The 15,670-nt window shown below is 40.9% G+C and overlaps 1 protein-coding gene across 1 annotated transcript in view; it reads left to right on the top strand.

Moving 5' to 3' along the window:
• Window positions 1-15,670, top strand: part of TARBP1 (TAR (HIV-1) RNA binding protein 1) — an 85,363-nt gene that overhangs the window by 32,338 nt on the left and 37,355 nt on the right. The window contains exons 12-15 of the mRNA XM_050769729.1: window positions 869-1,041; window positions 7,873-7,970; window positions 11,944-12,105; window positions 15,234-15,448. Coding sequence (XP_050625686.1) covers window positions 869-1,041; window positions 7,873-7,970; window positions 11,944-12,105; window positions 15,234-15,448 — 648 coding nt within the window. The remainder of the gene's footprint in view (window positions 1-868; window positions 1,042-7,872; window positions 7,971-11,943; window positions 12,106-15,233; window positions 15,449-15,670) is intronic.

Below are 15,670 nucleotides of genomic sequence, written 5' to 3'. Positions count from 1 at the left end.
GCTGATGTGGGAAGATTGCTTGAGCCTGGGAGGTTGAGGCCACAGCGAGCTGTGATCACACCGTAGCACTCCAGCCTGGGCGACAGAGTGAGACCCCATCTGGAAAAAAAAAAAAAAAAAAAAAAAAAGTCGGTTATAACAGTTTTTAATGAATGCTTAGTTGTTTTTGTTTGTTTGTTTTGGATTTTTAAAACATGTTCTATTTCCTTGACTAACTTATGTTTGTTTTGGTTTTATATTTTTATATTATGGAAGCAGGGTCTCATCAATTTAATTTACACATAAATTGGGTATAGGATTTCCTTCCTGCTGGTGCCTGGCACTGAGGACGGTGGTTCTTCCCTGTGCTTTCTTTTTTTTTCTTTTTCTTTTTTTTTTGAGACGGAGTCTCGCTGTGTCGCTCAGGCTGGAGTGCAGTGGCCGGATCTCAGCTCACTGCAAGCTCCACCTCCCGGGTTCACGCCATTCTCCTGCCTCAGCCTCCCGAGTAACTGGGACTACAGGCGCCCGCTACCTCGCCCAGCTAGTTTTTTGTATTTTTTAGTAGAGACGGGGTTTCACCAGGTTAGCCAGGATGGTCTCGATCTCCTGACCTCGTGATCCACCCGTCTCGGCCTCCCAAAGTGCTGGGATTACAGGCTTGAGCCACCGCACCCGGCCCCCTGTGCTTTCTTTAGTGAGTCGTTACACTCGGGAAAGCACGGACCAGAAGATGAGTCCTCATAGCTGCTGGTTGTCTGGGTCTTTCATGAGAGTAACTTTGTCTAATTGGATCCGTTAGCTAACCAGTTTTCACCCAATTATAGGCGGGAAGCAATTTGCTTACGCTTTTGAAATGGTTGATTTTGGCCTGTCTTTTAATGTCTAGTGGAAAGCAGAGAACAGAGAATGTATTGCGGGTATTCTTAGATCCTCTTCTGGATGTGCTTATGAAGTTTGGTACCAATGCCTACATGCCCTTGCTGAAGACTGACAGATGCCTCCAGTTGCTGTTGAAGCTGTTGAACACATGCAGGTTGAAAGGTTCCAGTGCCCAGGATGGTGAGGATAAGTTGTTTCTCTTGGTGTCTTGCTTGATGCAGCATTGGTATTTAGAGTGAGAAGAAATTTCTGACATTTTAAAATAGAAAACTTAACTCAGTAAATAATGTATTGACAATCTCCCAGTGGTGCTGGGGATACAGTGTTGAAGGAGCAACCATCTGTTCTCGTGAGTTGACATTCTAGTGGTTTACATGCGTTGGTTACTATAATGTAATTTCATTTGCTTTTTAGAAAAATTTATGCGTGCTTATTGATTTCCAGACCATTTTAAATGGTCACTATTTTGTATATGTTTAAGCAGGATCCATTTCTGATTGCCACTCTGCTAAAGCATGAGAGTGGCAGTGATTTTATAATTGCTTGTCTTTAAATATGTTCATCTTTGAGTACCTTTTAAGTAGAAAATACTTCACAGAGAAAGTTAGTGATAATAGGTAGAAGCATTGAGCTCTTTCTTCTCTCCTTAAACTAAGGTATGTAAAACAGCAGTTGAAAACCCATAGACATCAGAGATGAGCGTAGCGACAGGTGAACCTCCCAGTCCTTCCTGACCAGTGTCATTTGCAGTTTTAGAAATTTCCTATTTAAAAATTCTAGAGGAGCATTAGTATTAGGTTAAACCTGAGAATAAAATTGATATGATTATATTTGAATATATGCTTATGAAATATCCTGTTTTTTTATAATGATAGTAGCAGAACCAAATGCTATGAAAATACAGTACATTTTTAGAAGACTTTCAACTCCTTAAGGGCATACATTTGAATTCATTGGAGCTGTCCTGATTATTTACTCCTATGCTCAGTGCTTTCAGTGTAGAACTGGCTCACACGTGCCCTTGAAAAATTGCCATAATTTTGGATACAAACAAAATAATGTGTGATATGTAAGTTATATATAAGTTAGGATGCAAAGTAATTAAACACCTGTGTTCTCACGTGCAACCTAAGAGCGAATTTACCTGTTTAGTGCCCTCCTGTTACTCTTTGTCTTCCTGTTTTGACTTTTATTACATCCATGCATTTTAGAAAAGGATTTTTAGCACATATATAGATATTTCTCAACAAGATATTATTTTTTTAACTACTTTATTGAGGTATAATTGACATGTTAAAAGGCTTTACATATTTAATGTACTCAACTTGATGAATTTGGGGATAGGTATACACCTGTGAAACCATCACCACCATCAATGCCATAGACGTATCTTTCACCTCCCAAAGTTTCCTCCTACTCCTATTATTATTACTCTTTGTAATAAGAAGACTTAACCTAAGATCTTCCCTCTTATCGAATTTATGAGTTAGAGATAGAAACTTGGGAGTCATTAACATACAGGTGGTATTTAAAGTCCTGAGACTGGATGAGAGTGTTAGGGTAGCAAGTGTAGATGGAGAAGGGGTCCAAGTACCTTGGGGACACCAATGCTAGAGGTTAGGGAAGTGAAGAGGAACAGCAGAGGATACAGGGGAATTCATAGCCAGAGAGGAGGAAAACCAGGAAGCCAGTGAAGAATGTGTTTCCTGAAGGAGGGCAGTATCCCACACCAGAGGCTGCTGATGCCCTGACGGAAGGACTGGGAATTGACCGCCCAATTTAGCAACATGGAAATCAGTGGCGACCTCGACGGAAGCAATCTGGGGCAGTGGTAGGGGCCGCTCAGGGAGAGAAATGAAAATAGTGAGTAAAATAGCGAGTTTTTTGTGTGGAGGGGCAGAGGAATGGGGCCGTTGGTGGTGAGGAACAAGAAGGTTTTTTGTTTCCTTAAGAGGTGAATATAACCATGTGTATGTGCTGTTGGAAATGATTTCACTGTGGGAGGTTTTGAAGACATAAAGAGGTGGTATTTGCTGACTGGCATCCAAGCATAGGTGAGAGTGTATGGAATCCAGGACACAAGTGGTTCTAGAAGATTCCAGAAGGAGCACTGATAGAGATAAGTGCAGGTGGGTGGATATAGGAGGTCGTAGAAGTTCTTTTCTAATTTATTCTGGTTTTTTTTTTTTTTTTTTTTTTTTTTGAGACGGAGTCTCGCTCTGTCGCCCAGGCTGGAGTGCAGTGGCCGGATCTCAGCTCACTGCAAGCTCCGCCTCCCGGGTTTACGCCATTCTCCTGCCTCAGCCTCCCAAGTAACTGGGATTACAGGCGCCGCCACCACGCCCGGCTAGTTTTTTGTATTTTTTAGTAGAGACGGGGTTTCACTGTGTTCGCCAGGATGGTCTTGATCTCCTGACCTCGTGATCCACCCGTCTCGGCCTCCCAAAGTGCTGGGATTACAGGCTTGAGCCACCACGCCCGGCCATTATTCTGGTTTTTTAAGGAAAGAGGAGATAGAGTGAGGGTGGGGGTGGAAGTGTTGGCAATGTGAGGACAGGGTGTAAGTATCTGTCTGGGAAGGAGGCTTTGTGAGTGCTCTAAGGCAGTACTGTAGGATTGCTGGGCTTGCTGAGCGCGCCCCTGAAGTTTCGATCGTGAATCCACAGTGACGGCATCCAGACGGCTGTGTTTTCCTCCAGCCTGTGATGTGCAATACCACTTTACTGTGCCTAATCAGATGAGATTCAGGGATTGCCGTTCTGCAGATACAGTTTTTGTAAAATGATGTTTCCATGATTATATGTTTAATCTGCAATAACTGTATAATGTTTATTTTTAAATTTGAGGAAACATACTTTTAGTTATAATACAGCTTCCCTTTCATTACACTGGATTATATGAGCCTTCAGTAATTATTACTGCTTCTGTCCTCACTGATGGCTGAATTGGTCACTTGGTGGGCTGGTCTTCTTTGCTGAGTCTCGCTTTTTTTGTGGGAGTAATCTCTTGTCTATTGGAACTTTTCTTCCTGACATAGCTTTTTATACATAGTTTTACACATAGATAGTTTTATACATAAAGTTTACATTTTCACTGTATGTGAGTGTACAGTTCTGTGACAGAGAGTACATCCGCACTGTTGTGCAGTCGTCACCATCATCCATCTCCAATTTTCCTCTTCCTGAACTGGAACTCTGTACTCGTCAAACACTAATTCCCCATTTTCCTCTTTCCCCAGGCCCTGGCAGTCACCATTCTACTTTCTGTCTCTATGAGGTTGACTCCTCTGGGTACGTCCTAGAAGTGGAATCATACAGCATTTGTCCTTTTGTGTCTGACTTATTTCACTGAACATCGTTTCTTCTAGGTTCATCCATATTGTAGCATGTATCATACTTTGATTCCTTTAAACAGCAGAATAGTATTCTGTTTTTTGGCTAGATTATATTTAGTTATCCATTCTTCTGCTGATGAACAATGGGATTTTTTTCACCTTCTCTTTTGTGAATAATGCTGCTGTGAACATGGGTGTACAAATGTCTGTCTGAGTCCCTGCTTTCGATTCTTTTGGAAGTGGGATTTCTGTATCATGTGGTAATTCTGTTTCATTTTTTGAGGAACTGCCATACACTTTTCCACAGTGGCTGAACCATTTTACGTTTGCACCAGTAGTGCACAAGGGTTCCAGTTTTTCCACATCCTCTCCAACACTTGTTAATGGGCTTTAAAAAATAATAGCCATCCTAATGGATATAAAGTGCTACTTCATCATGATTTTGACTGTGATCGCTTTTTGACCAATTCTGGTACCACTTCTTTTGGGATTCAGTTTACTACTACAAATTATATGAGGCATAGGGAAGGAAACCAAACCATAATTTTTTTTTTTTTTTTTTTTTTTTTTTTGAGATGGAGTTTCGCTCTTGTTGCCCAGGCTGGAGTGCAATGGTACGATCTCGGCTCACTGCAACATTTGCCTCCCAGGTTCAAGTGATTCTCCTGCCTCAGCCTCCCGAGTAGCTGGGATTACAGGCATGCGTCACCATGTCCGGCTAATTTTGTATTTTTAGTTTCTCCATGTTGGTCAGGCTGGTCTCGAACTCCCAACCTCAGGTGATCTGCCTGCCTCGGCCTCTCAAAGTGCTAGGATTACAGGCATGAGGATTATAGGCATGAGTCACTGGGCCTGGCCCCAAACCATAATTTTTATTCTGGCTTGAACTTTTGCCCACAATTTGTATATTGTGACAGGGTATTAAATTCAGAGATGTGGCAGTGACCAAGGGATGTGCCTTGAGGGTGAGACAGAGGCTCTTTTGTATTGTGGTAATTAAGAGGAACCCCTGGGGTAGGGATGATAATATTGGTTGCCTTGAAGGCAGCTACTTTTCTTCATATCATTTTGTTCTCTCTTCTCCAAGGCCTAAGCTTTCCCTTGAAATCTCAAATTTATTTTAATTGAATGAGTTTGGTTGTATACAAGGAAAATAAAACTGTTTTATGCTATTAATGTGAGTTTGATATTTAAAGAGTTGACTGTATATATAGGAGAACGAAAAGGCAGAAAGAGTAGTATGGAATATGGAAAATAAGAGTATTCTGTTTTTCCCATATTCATTGGTTATAGTTTTGAATTTTTTAATAAAGGCTTTTACTTTCCAATCATTTGCTGGTGGCTTCTTGACCTGGCAAGTGACTCATGAGATACTCCAGAGGCCATATAGCCCCTGGGTAACATGAAAATTTAAAATTAATTTTTAATATATGTAATCTCTTAATGAACACTCAGAATGATAATACAGCATTTTGTGAGGTGTCTATTAAATCTTCTGCCTAGTTAGTCCTTTGTCAGATACGTGGTTTGCACATATTTTCTTCGTGTCTGCAGCTTATCTTTTCAGTTTCTTAATAGTGTCTTTTGCAGACCCAAGTTTTTATTCTGATGAAATCCAGTTTATTTTTGTTTTGTTTTATGGATCATGCAGTAGGTATTATGAGTGAGAACTCTGCCTTAGCCCCAGGTCATACAGGATTTCTCCTTAGTTTATTATTTTACTTTTAGATTTATGATATATTTAGGGATTAATTTTTAAGGTGTAAGGTTTAGGTCAAGGTTAGTTTTTTTGCCTTTAGGTGTGTAGTTGCACCAGCACCATTTGTTGGAGAGCCTGAGTATCCTTTCTCTGTTGAATTGTTTTGTACTTTTGTCAAAAATTAATTGGCCGTGATGGAAACAATCCAAAGTAGATGGGTAGATGAATGGATAATATGTGGTTTATACATATTCAGCCATAAAAAGGAATGAAGTAGTAATACATGCTACAACATGAATAAACCTTGAAAACGTTATCATAAGGTGATCACTAAAGATCACATATTATATGATCTTATTTAAATGAAGTGTCCAGAATAGGCAAATCTATAGAGACAGAAAGTAGACTGGGGTCGCTTAGGGCTGGGAAAAAACAGGGGTTAAGGGCCTGATGATTTAAAGGGTATGAGATTTCTCTTTGTGGTGATGAAATGTTCTAATGTTGACTGTGGTGATGGTTGCACATATCTGTGACTGTACGAGAAACCACTGAATTAGATACCTTTAATAGGGGAATTGAGTGCTCTGTGAATTCTATCTCAAAAAATTGTTTACAAATAATTAATTTGGCTGTATTAGTATTGGTGTAATTCTGGACTCTATTCTGTTCTTTTTATCTAAGTGTTTATTCCTTTGCCAATACCACAAGGTTTTGGTTACTGTAGATTTATAGTAAGTCTTAAAATAGGTAGTGTGGTTCTTTCAAATTCTTTTTTGTCCCAAAATATTTTTAGCTATTCTAGTTCCTTTACCTTTCCATATAAACTATATCATCAACTTATATGTACCTACAAAAAAAAAAGTCCTGCTAGGATCTTGACTGGAATTACATTAAATACATAGATCAGTTTGTGGGGAATTGCTTTCTTATGCTGAAACTTTTAGTGCATGAATATGGTATTTCCGTACATTTATTTATTTAGAGACAGGGTCTCAGTTTGTCACCCAGGCTGGAGTACAGTGGTGCAATCTCAGCTCACTGCAGCCTCCACCTCCCATATTCAAGCAATCCTGCTGCCTCAGCCCCCCAAGTAACTGGGACTGCAGGCGCTCACCACCATGCCTGGCTAATTTTTGTATTTTTAGTAGAAATGAGGTTTCGCCATGTTGTCCAGGTTGGTCTCAAACCCCTGACCTCAGGTGATCTGCCCACCTCAGCCTCCCAGAGTGCTGGGATTACAGGTATGAGCCACCGCGCCTGGCCCGTCTCTACATTTACTTAGGTTGTCTTCGATTTTTTTTATCAGAGTTTTATAGTTTTCAGCATATAGATCTTACACAGGTTTTGTAAGATTTATAACTATTTCTTTTGAGGGGAAGCTGTTGTAATTGATAGTTTTAAAATTTTCAATTTTTAACTATATGTTACTAATGTATAGAAATATGATTGATTTCGGTTTGTTGACCTTGTATCCTGTGACCTTGCTGAAGGACTTACTCATTCTAGGAGTTTGTTTGAAGGTTCGTTGGTCATTGCCTGACCAGAAAGCTGGCGCCCATTCTGCTGCCCACCTTGTTCACTGCTTCTGCATCTGGTTACAACTGGGAGGAGGACCAGAGGGAGAAACATTAGTAAACTCACCACTGTTCAGTGTTACTTCTCACTGAATCCACCTGCTATTTTTTCCTTGTCGAGTTTTCAAATAGCTGCTTCGTGCATTCTGTCCAGGGTTTATAGCTGTGTTCAGTGGTGGAGGGAAGAGTGTCCCTGATCGATTCTACCTACAACTGGGACTCCTAAGTGACTTAAGGTTAAGTATAGCTTTCCCCATGGGGCGAATAATGATTATATTATTGCAGTTTATTTTTGGCAAGTGATTCACTTGCTTAGCCCAGTTGTACATTTACTAGAAAATTTGGTGTGTTTTGTACCAAAGAACTGCTATCATTTTAGTTGCATGCATTTTTCCCCCATACAGATGAGGTGTTTACTGTTCTTCAGAACTTTGTCATGTCTACTACAGAGAGCATTTCTGAATTTATTCTCAGACGACTTACTATGAATGAGCTAAATAGTGTAAGTATTCATTGGAGTAACTTTCATTTCTTTCATTCTTTTCACCAATATTTCAGTGATCACTGACACTGTATTAAATTGAAAAGAAAAATTAATTTTCTCAAGAAACGGTCTTAGGATGCAGCAGAAAAAAACTTAGACTTTGGAGTCTTCTAGTTCCAATTCTATCTGTATTGTTAGCTATGACCTTGGGCAAGTTACATAGATCTTCTGAGCCTCACCCCGTTTACATCCAAGGGTTTGGAGAGTTTCAAATGATGTAACATATTTGAAGTACTACACACATTCAGTGCATTTTGGGGCCCATATCCCGAGATTCTGATGTGGCAGGTTTGAGACCAGACCCTGAGTGGGGGTGCGTGTGTTAAGAATCCATCAGTGATTCTTAAATGCAGTTAGTTTTTAGGTATAGAGGATGCTCTGTGACTGTAGCTGTCTTCTCTCTCTCTAGACTGTACATAATTGTTCTTTTAGGACATCTAAACAAGCTTTTCCCCTTAAAGAATACCTTGAAAATACCAGTTCTGATATGTCTGTTAATTTTTTGTTTGTTTGTTTAAAATATCTGGGGACAAATGTTGAAATAATTTGAATGCTTTTAAATACCCAATTAAATATTAATACATTTGTTTGACAGCTTACGCAGGTATGAAAATATAAAAATACAAGTATTCGACTGAAAGACTTGAGATTTTATTATAGAAAGGCAAGGAAACTATTATGAAAATCTCTTTGGAGTGGGGAATATTTATCTCTATCTTCCTTAATGTTTGTCAAGCAATCATTAATATGAATTCTAGTACACCTAAATTTTTAAGAAGTCATTTATTTATTTTTAATTTTTGTGGGTACATAGTCGGTGTATGTATTTAACCAAGAAGTCATTTAAATATCTAAGTAACTTTAAAATGTAAGTTTTGCTCCAATACCACTTTTTATCTTCAGTATTATTTTTACCTTTTTATATGGGAAATTTCCAAATGTATATAAAAGAAGTTTAATGACCCTCCCTTATGCTTATATGATGCCCCGTTATATAACATGTTTTTGTTTGTTTGGATTTTGAAGCTAAATATAGCTTAAAGGGAAAGCTTGATGTTATTTTATCTTTTAGATGCAAAGATTTTAAAAAGTAATTCCATATATGATAGTTTTAAATTGTTTTGAAAAAGCCATTCTTTTTTTTTTTTTTTTTTTGAGACGGAGTCTCGCTCTGTCGCCAGGGCTGGAGCGCAGTGGCCGGATCTCAGCTCACTGCAAGCTCCAACTCCCGGGTTCACGCCATTCTCCTGCCTCAGCCTCCTGTGTAGCTAGGACTACAGGCGCCCGCCACCTCGCCCGGCTAGTTTTTTGTATTTTTTTAGTAGAGACGGGGTTTCACCGTGTTCGCCAGGATGGTCTCCATCTCCTGACCTCGTGATCTGCCCGTCTCGGCCTCCCAAAGTGCTGGGATTACAGGCTTGAGCCACCGCGCCCGGCCGAAAAAGCCATTCTTTAATAAATTAATTAGAATTTCCAATTAAGTACGTTTGTTTAGTAGCTTAGAGTTTAATAGCGTTCTCTTCCCACAGTTTCCCCTGTCAGCAGTGTGCTGGTCAGTGTTTAATGACTGACTCTAGGGGAAAAAAGAGCCTGCCTCTGTAGTATTTACCAATTTCCACGGCCGATTTCAACCTACCAGTGTGAGGCCATTGAGTTGGAAAGACAGATGACCTTCAGTCTTTGCACTGCAGCTGCTACGCTACTGCCTCTCTTAGTTCACAGAGGAAATAGTGACTGTCCGGCTGGAATGCTCTCAATTTCCAGTTGCCAGATGTATGGACTTAGGCTATATGCTCACCCACACCTGAATCCATCCTCCCTGTTTTCCCTTTGTTACAAGAGAGTAAGAAAATTGGGATTTCATCCATTTCCATTTTCTTAAGCATTTTACACTATTGATTATCTTCTTTCTTTCTTGTGTTTTCAACGACTGCTTTTCCCCTGAATTCTTTTCATGAGCATTTTAACAGGTTTGAGGGTCCCTCATTTTATTTATTTATTTATTTTTTATTTTTCTGAGATGGAGTCTTGCTCTCTTGCCCAGGCTGTGGTGCAGTGGCCCGATCTCGGCTCAGTGCAGCCTCCACTTCCCGGGTTCAAGTGATCTCCTGCCTCAGCCTCCCGAGTAGCTGGGATCATGGGTGTACACCAACATGCCTGGCTGATTTTTGTATTTTTAGTAGAGATGGAGTTTCACTATGTTGGTCAGGCTGGTCTTGAACCCCTGACCTCAGGTGATCTGCCTGCCTTGACCTCCCAAAGTGCTGGGATTACAGGCGTGAGCCACGGCGCCCAGCCAAGGGTCCCTCATTTTAAAAGAACCCTCTCTCAATTTCATGTTCCCTTCTAGCACCCTATGTCCTTCTCTTTAAGCAGACCCAATTTAATTCTAATTTGGTTTTATCTTTGTTACAACACAGAAATGACTCTCGCTAAAGTTGTCAGCGACTCTTTGTCATAAACTTAATGGATACTTTCCAAACTATATTTTTCTTGATTCTTTTGTTCCAGTGGACACTGCTGACCACCTCCCGCTTGAAACGCTGCTTAACTTCTGTGATGTCGTTCTCTCATGCTTCTCCTTACCCCAGCCCCTGCATCTTTCTGGCCATTATTTCCATTTCTTCTTTGAATGTCCATTCTCTGCTTCCTAACCTTTGAAGCCAGAGCTCTTTAAAGCTTGGCCCTGTCCCCTTCTTTTCTCTTTCTCTCCCCTGTCACTTGATGATCTCATCTACATCCCCAGCTTCAGTTCTGCCAGGGACCCTCAAATCTCTGTCTCCGCCTCAGACCACCCTTCTGAGCTTAACACCCTCAGTCGCTTGCTCTCTGATGGTGTCAGTCGAATTTCTCACACTGTTCAAAACTGACCCCCTCATCATCATTCCTACAGGAGGTTCTCCAGGTCACTGTCGCAGTGAATGTCCCACCATCTCGCCAGTTTCTTAAGCCAAAAACTTAGGACCCCTCCCTGGTACCTTCATCCCTCACTCTTGCCCTTTTGTTCAGTCTTGTCATTGTTACCTTCTGCCTGCACTGTATCCTAGCACCTGGCAAAGTGCTAGGCATCCAGTGGTTGCTCAGTAAAAACTGATCAAATTACTTCCTGTGTGCTTTCTATGTGCCATAGGAGGCCTCTTCTGGTATAGTAATAATATATTCATATAGTAATAGTTTCTCCCATTGATACCTTCAGAAACTCTGTGATGGATAAATATTACTATCTCTATATTATGGACAAGGACAAGGTTAGGCAATGACTGTGCATTCAGCACAATTATGGCACATTTCACAATTGAGTCATCCATCTCCCCACCTGGATTATGAGACCTTAACACAATAAGGCTTAGTAATGAAAAGTTAAATGACTTGTCCTGTGTCACAAGGCTAGTGCATAGTAGAGCTGAACCCATTTTTTTCTGGGTTTATGAGTCAAAAAATTTGTATTTAATGCTGTCCCTCTTACTGGCTCTGAGCTATTGGGCAAGTTGTTTAACTTCCCTGAAACTTAGTTGTCTTACGAAAGTGAGACAGTGATCTTTTTGTGAGAAGTGATTTTTGTAAACAATGGAAGTAGTCATTGCTATAACCGTTATCATTATTATTTATGATGTACTAGCCCTGGGACGTAAGAATTGGTAGATGGTAGTTTCTGCTATCTAAGGTCTCCCTTATAGGTGGGGAGACAGATGACTCAATTGTGAAATGCACCGTAATTGTGCTGAATGCACAGTCACTGTGTAAGCACAGAGAAGGAAGTCCTTAGCTCTGCATGGGAGGTTATGGAAGGCTGCTTGGAGAAAAGAACTTATTTTCTCATCAGTGTAGTTGTTGTGGTCTTTTAAGTAAACTTTTCCTGCCTGAAGGCTTGTGGTTTTGTGAAAATCGTGAATCTTGCTTGTACCCGTAAGTGTTTTAATCCTTGTCTTAGGTTTCAGATCTGGACCGTTGCCATTTATACCTGATGGTGTTAACTGAGCTTATAAATCTGCATTTGAAGGTTGGGTGGAAAAGGGGTAACCCTATTTGGAGAGTTATTTCTCTTTTGAAAAATGCGTCCATTCAGCATCTTCAAGAGACGGACAGTGGACAGGTAAGCCTCTTTGATTCCAGGTTTGCAGTTATCTTGAATAAGGCATACAGGGAATACATACTCAGTTCTTATACACTGTTTTGATACCATATAAAGCATTAACTAAAATTCAGTTTTAAAATAGTACCCTCTGGTGATAAGATGTGGTTAAGATTGATACTTTTTTTTTTTTTTTTTTTTTTTTTTTTTTGAGATGGAGTCTTGCTCTGTCACCCAGGCTGGGGTGCAATGGCACCATCTTGGCTCACTGCAACCTCCACCTCCTGGGTTCAAGTGATTCTCCTGCCTCAGCCTCCTGAGTAGCTGGGATTACAGGTGCGTGCCACCATGGCTGGCTAATTTTTGTATTTTTTAGTAGAGATGGGTTTTACCATGTTAACCAGGCTGGTCTCGAACTCCTGACCTCGTGATCCACCCACCTCGGCCTCCCAAAGTACTGGGATTACAGGTGATGCTGTTAATATAATACCAAACATATAAGCGGCATCGATCTTAAAATCATTTAGATACAGACATTTCACCTGTACTAGGTCTTTTGCCCAAATGTGTCCGGTAAAGGACATTTTATAGTCTGACATTATTGCCCTCCATGCTTGGTTTCCTACCTATTTTTCAGCCCAGCTGTCCACTGTCCACTGCCTTTCCCCCTCCTTCCCACAGTGCCATGACTTTGCAGCCACTCTAGGCTACTTAGAGTTTTACAGTTCACAAGCATGTGTCCTGTCTTCCTCCTGGAGGCTGTCATTCAGTCTGGTCTCTCCGTGGAGAATGAGTGCCCTCTCCTCCAGCATACACTTGTCAGCATCTGGTCCCCCCTTTTATGGACCAGCTAGAATCTCTTTTCTCTTAGCGGTCTTCATCGATTAGTATCTCACTCTCCTTCATCTTCCTATTGCTCTTTATGCCTCATTTATAGTGTGTATTTCCATCTTTCTTGTTTTTGGAGTAATGTATGCATATATATCTTTTCTTTTTTTTTTTTTTTTTGAGACAGAGTCTCTCTCTGTCACCCAGACCGAGTGCAGTGGTGTGATCTTGGCTCACTGCAGTCTCAACCTCCTGGGTTCAAGCAATTCTATCTCAACCTCTTGAGTAGCTGGGCCTATAGGTGTATGCCACCATGCCGGGCTAATTTTTGTATTTTTAATAGAGATGGGGTTTTGCCATGTTGGCCAGGGTGGTCTCGAACTTCTGACCTCAAGCGATCTGCCTGCCTCAGCCTCCTGAAGTTCTGGGATTGTAGGTGTGAGTCACCGTGCCTGGTCTGAAGGCATTTTGTTTTGTTTTGTTTTGTTTTGGAGACGGAGTTTCGCTCTTTTGCCAAGACTGGAGTGCAGTGGTGCCATTGGCTCGCTGCAACCTCGCCCCCCTGGGTTCAAGCAATTCTCCTGCCTCAGCCTCCCGAGTAGCTGTGATTATAGGTGCCTGCCACCACGCCTGGCTGATTTTTTTATTTTTAGTAGAGATGGAGTTTCACCATGTTGGCTAGGGTGGTCTCAAACTCCTGACCTAGGTGATCCACCCGCCTTGGCCTCCCAAAGTGCTAGGATTACAGGCGTGAGCCACCACGCCTGGTCAACGCATTTCTTGAACATAGCACAATAAGGCTTAGCAATGAAGAGCACAGGCTTTGGAGTTAGAGTTGCTGGGTTTGAATTCTGGCTTTATTTTTCCCAACTGTGTGACCTACATTATTTAACACCTCTGTGTCTCATTTACTGCACCTGCAACATGGGGATTATAGAGCTGATGTGGGAATTAAAGAAGGTTCATACATGTTAAATCTTTAGAACTGTACCTGGCAGATAGAAAGGCCTCAATAAAAGCTATTTTCACTTAACATGTGGTAAGTGTTTAATAAGTTGAACTCAATCAGTCTAACTAGTCCAGGCTACTAAGAAAAACAAAGAAGGTACTCGATTGCTTTAATAATTTAATTTTATTCTAGGAGGAAATGATAAGGAAGATGATTAATATTTCGGCATCCTGTCTGGTACCTATTAGTCTGTTAGTGTTATGAAAGAACATCGTGAGTTCTAAATATACAGCCAAACCATGAACCATGCCACAGTAACTCTTATTCTTAAAAATTGGCTTCCTTTAGTAATTCACTGAATTACATTAAGGTTAGCGGGAACCATAGTTGGCCCAAAGGTAACCCTAAATTCTATTTCATATGTTGGCAGTGTTGATATGTAAAATTTTTTTGTAGAGATGGTTGATTTATTTTTGGAGAGTGAGGGAGGGGTATGGAATAAATAGAAATTTCCTTTCTGAGGCAGACATTACTGGTTGGCAGTATTTGAGAGAACTGCTGTAGTCTCTCGGTGCTGTTGTTTTCTGTGTCTGACTTCTTGCCTGCACTCCTAGCTTGGTTGTTGATTTTCTCTTTAAGTATAGACCAGGTGGTCTTGGCTACCCTCCTTTCCTACATGTAGAGTTCCGAGTGTTTTACATGCAGTAACCCATTTGCTTAATCTTCACAGTAACCCCATGAAGTAGATTCTTTCACTGTTCCCATTTTACAGATGAGAAAACTAAGGTGCAGTATGTCTACACTCATACTGGTAGTAGCACAGAGCTAGGATTCAGACCTGGGCTTTGTGGTTCCTGAGTCCAGCTCTTAACTGCTGGGCTGTGTGACTTCTCCAAAAGTAGTGTGCTGCTGATTGAAGGAATTATTTGTAACCTGGAGTCTTTTATATTTTTTTTAACTTGTTTCAACAGACAATTAAAATAAGGCTCACCCATAGGAATGCTGCACGCAGATGTGTATGCGACCAGGAGAAAGGTCGAGAAGGACTTACACACAGCTTTGGGTTCTGTACATAGCAAATCTGTCATCTACTAGTTCCAGTTACCTGTTTAACAAATGAAAAGATCTCATTGTTGTCTTAATCTAAATTGCTGAGTTCTTATTGCTACTTTAAAATTGTTCACTGCCAATCTGTAGAGAAGTAGTGGAAGTGAATGATGTGTGTTGGATTTCCTTTTATTTCTCCTGATATTCAGGAGCAGGCAGGAAGAGGAAAAAGGAGAGCCTGAGCTTTCCATAGACTGGCAACTGAGGTCCTTACTGATTAAGACTTGTGCATATTAAATAAAACATTGTCACATTTCCTTTTCAGGAGCCAACACTTGGAAATCAGATTCAGAGAGTAGTGAGCATGGCTGCCTTGGCCATGGTGTGTGAGGCCATAGACCAGAAGCCTGAGCTGCAGCTGGACTCTCTCCATGCTGGGCCCCTGGAAAGCTTCCTTTCCTCTCTTCAGCTCAATCAGACGCTGCAGAAGCCCCACGCAGAGGAGCAGAGCAGTTATGCTCACCCCTCAGAGTGTACCAGGTACAGGGAAAGTTAAGGCTTAAAAATCCATTTCTGTTGTCATCGGGGGTTCATGACTGCCCAGCATTGCTTATATAGTTACACAATTTTGGAGCTGAAGCCCCATTCAGGATGAAAGTGTAGTGTAACTCTGTTACTAGAGTTATTCATTTCTGTTGCTGGAGACTTGCTGACTTTTCTGCATCTAGTTTTCTCTGAATCATTTAACATGAGCAAAAGTGC

The sequence above is a fragment of the Macaca thibetana genome, chromosome 1, assembly GCF_024542745.1.
Source record: "Macaca thibetana thibetana isolate TM-01 chromosome 1, ASM2454274v1, whole genome shotgun sequence".
NCBI lineage: Eukaryota > Metazoa > Chordata > Mammalia > Primates > Cercopithecidae > Macaca > Macaca thibetana.
Note: the sequence above shows the minus strand (reverse complement) of the source record. Positions and strands in the feature narration are given on the sequence as shown.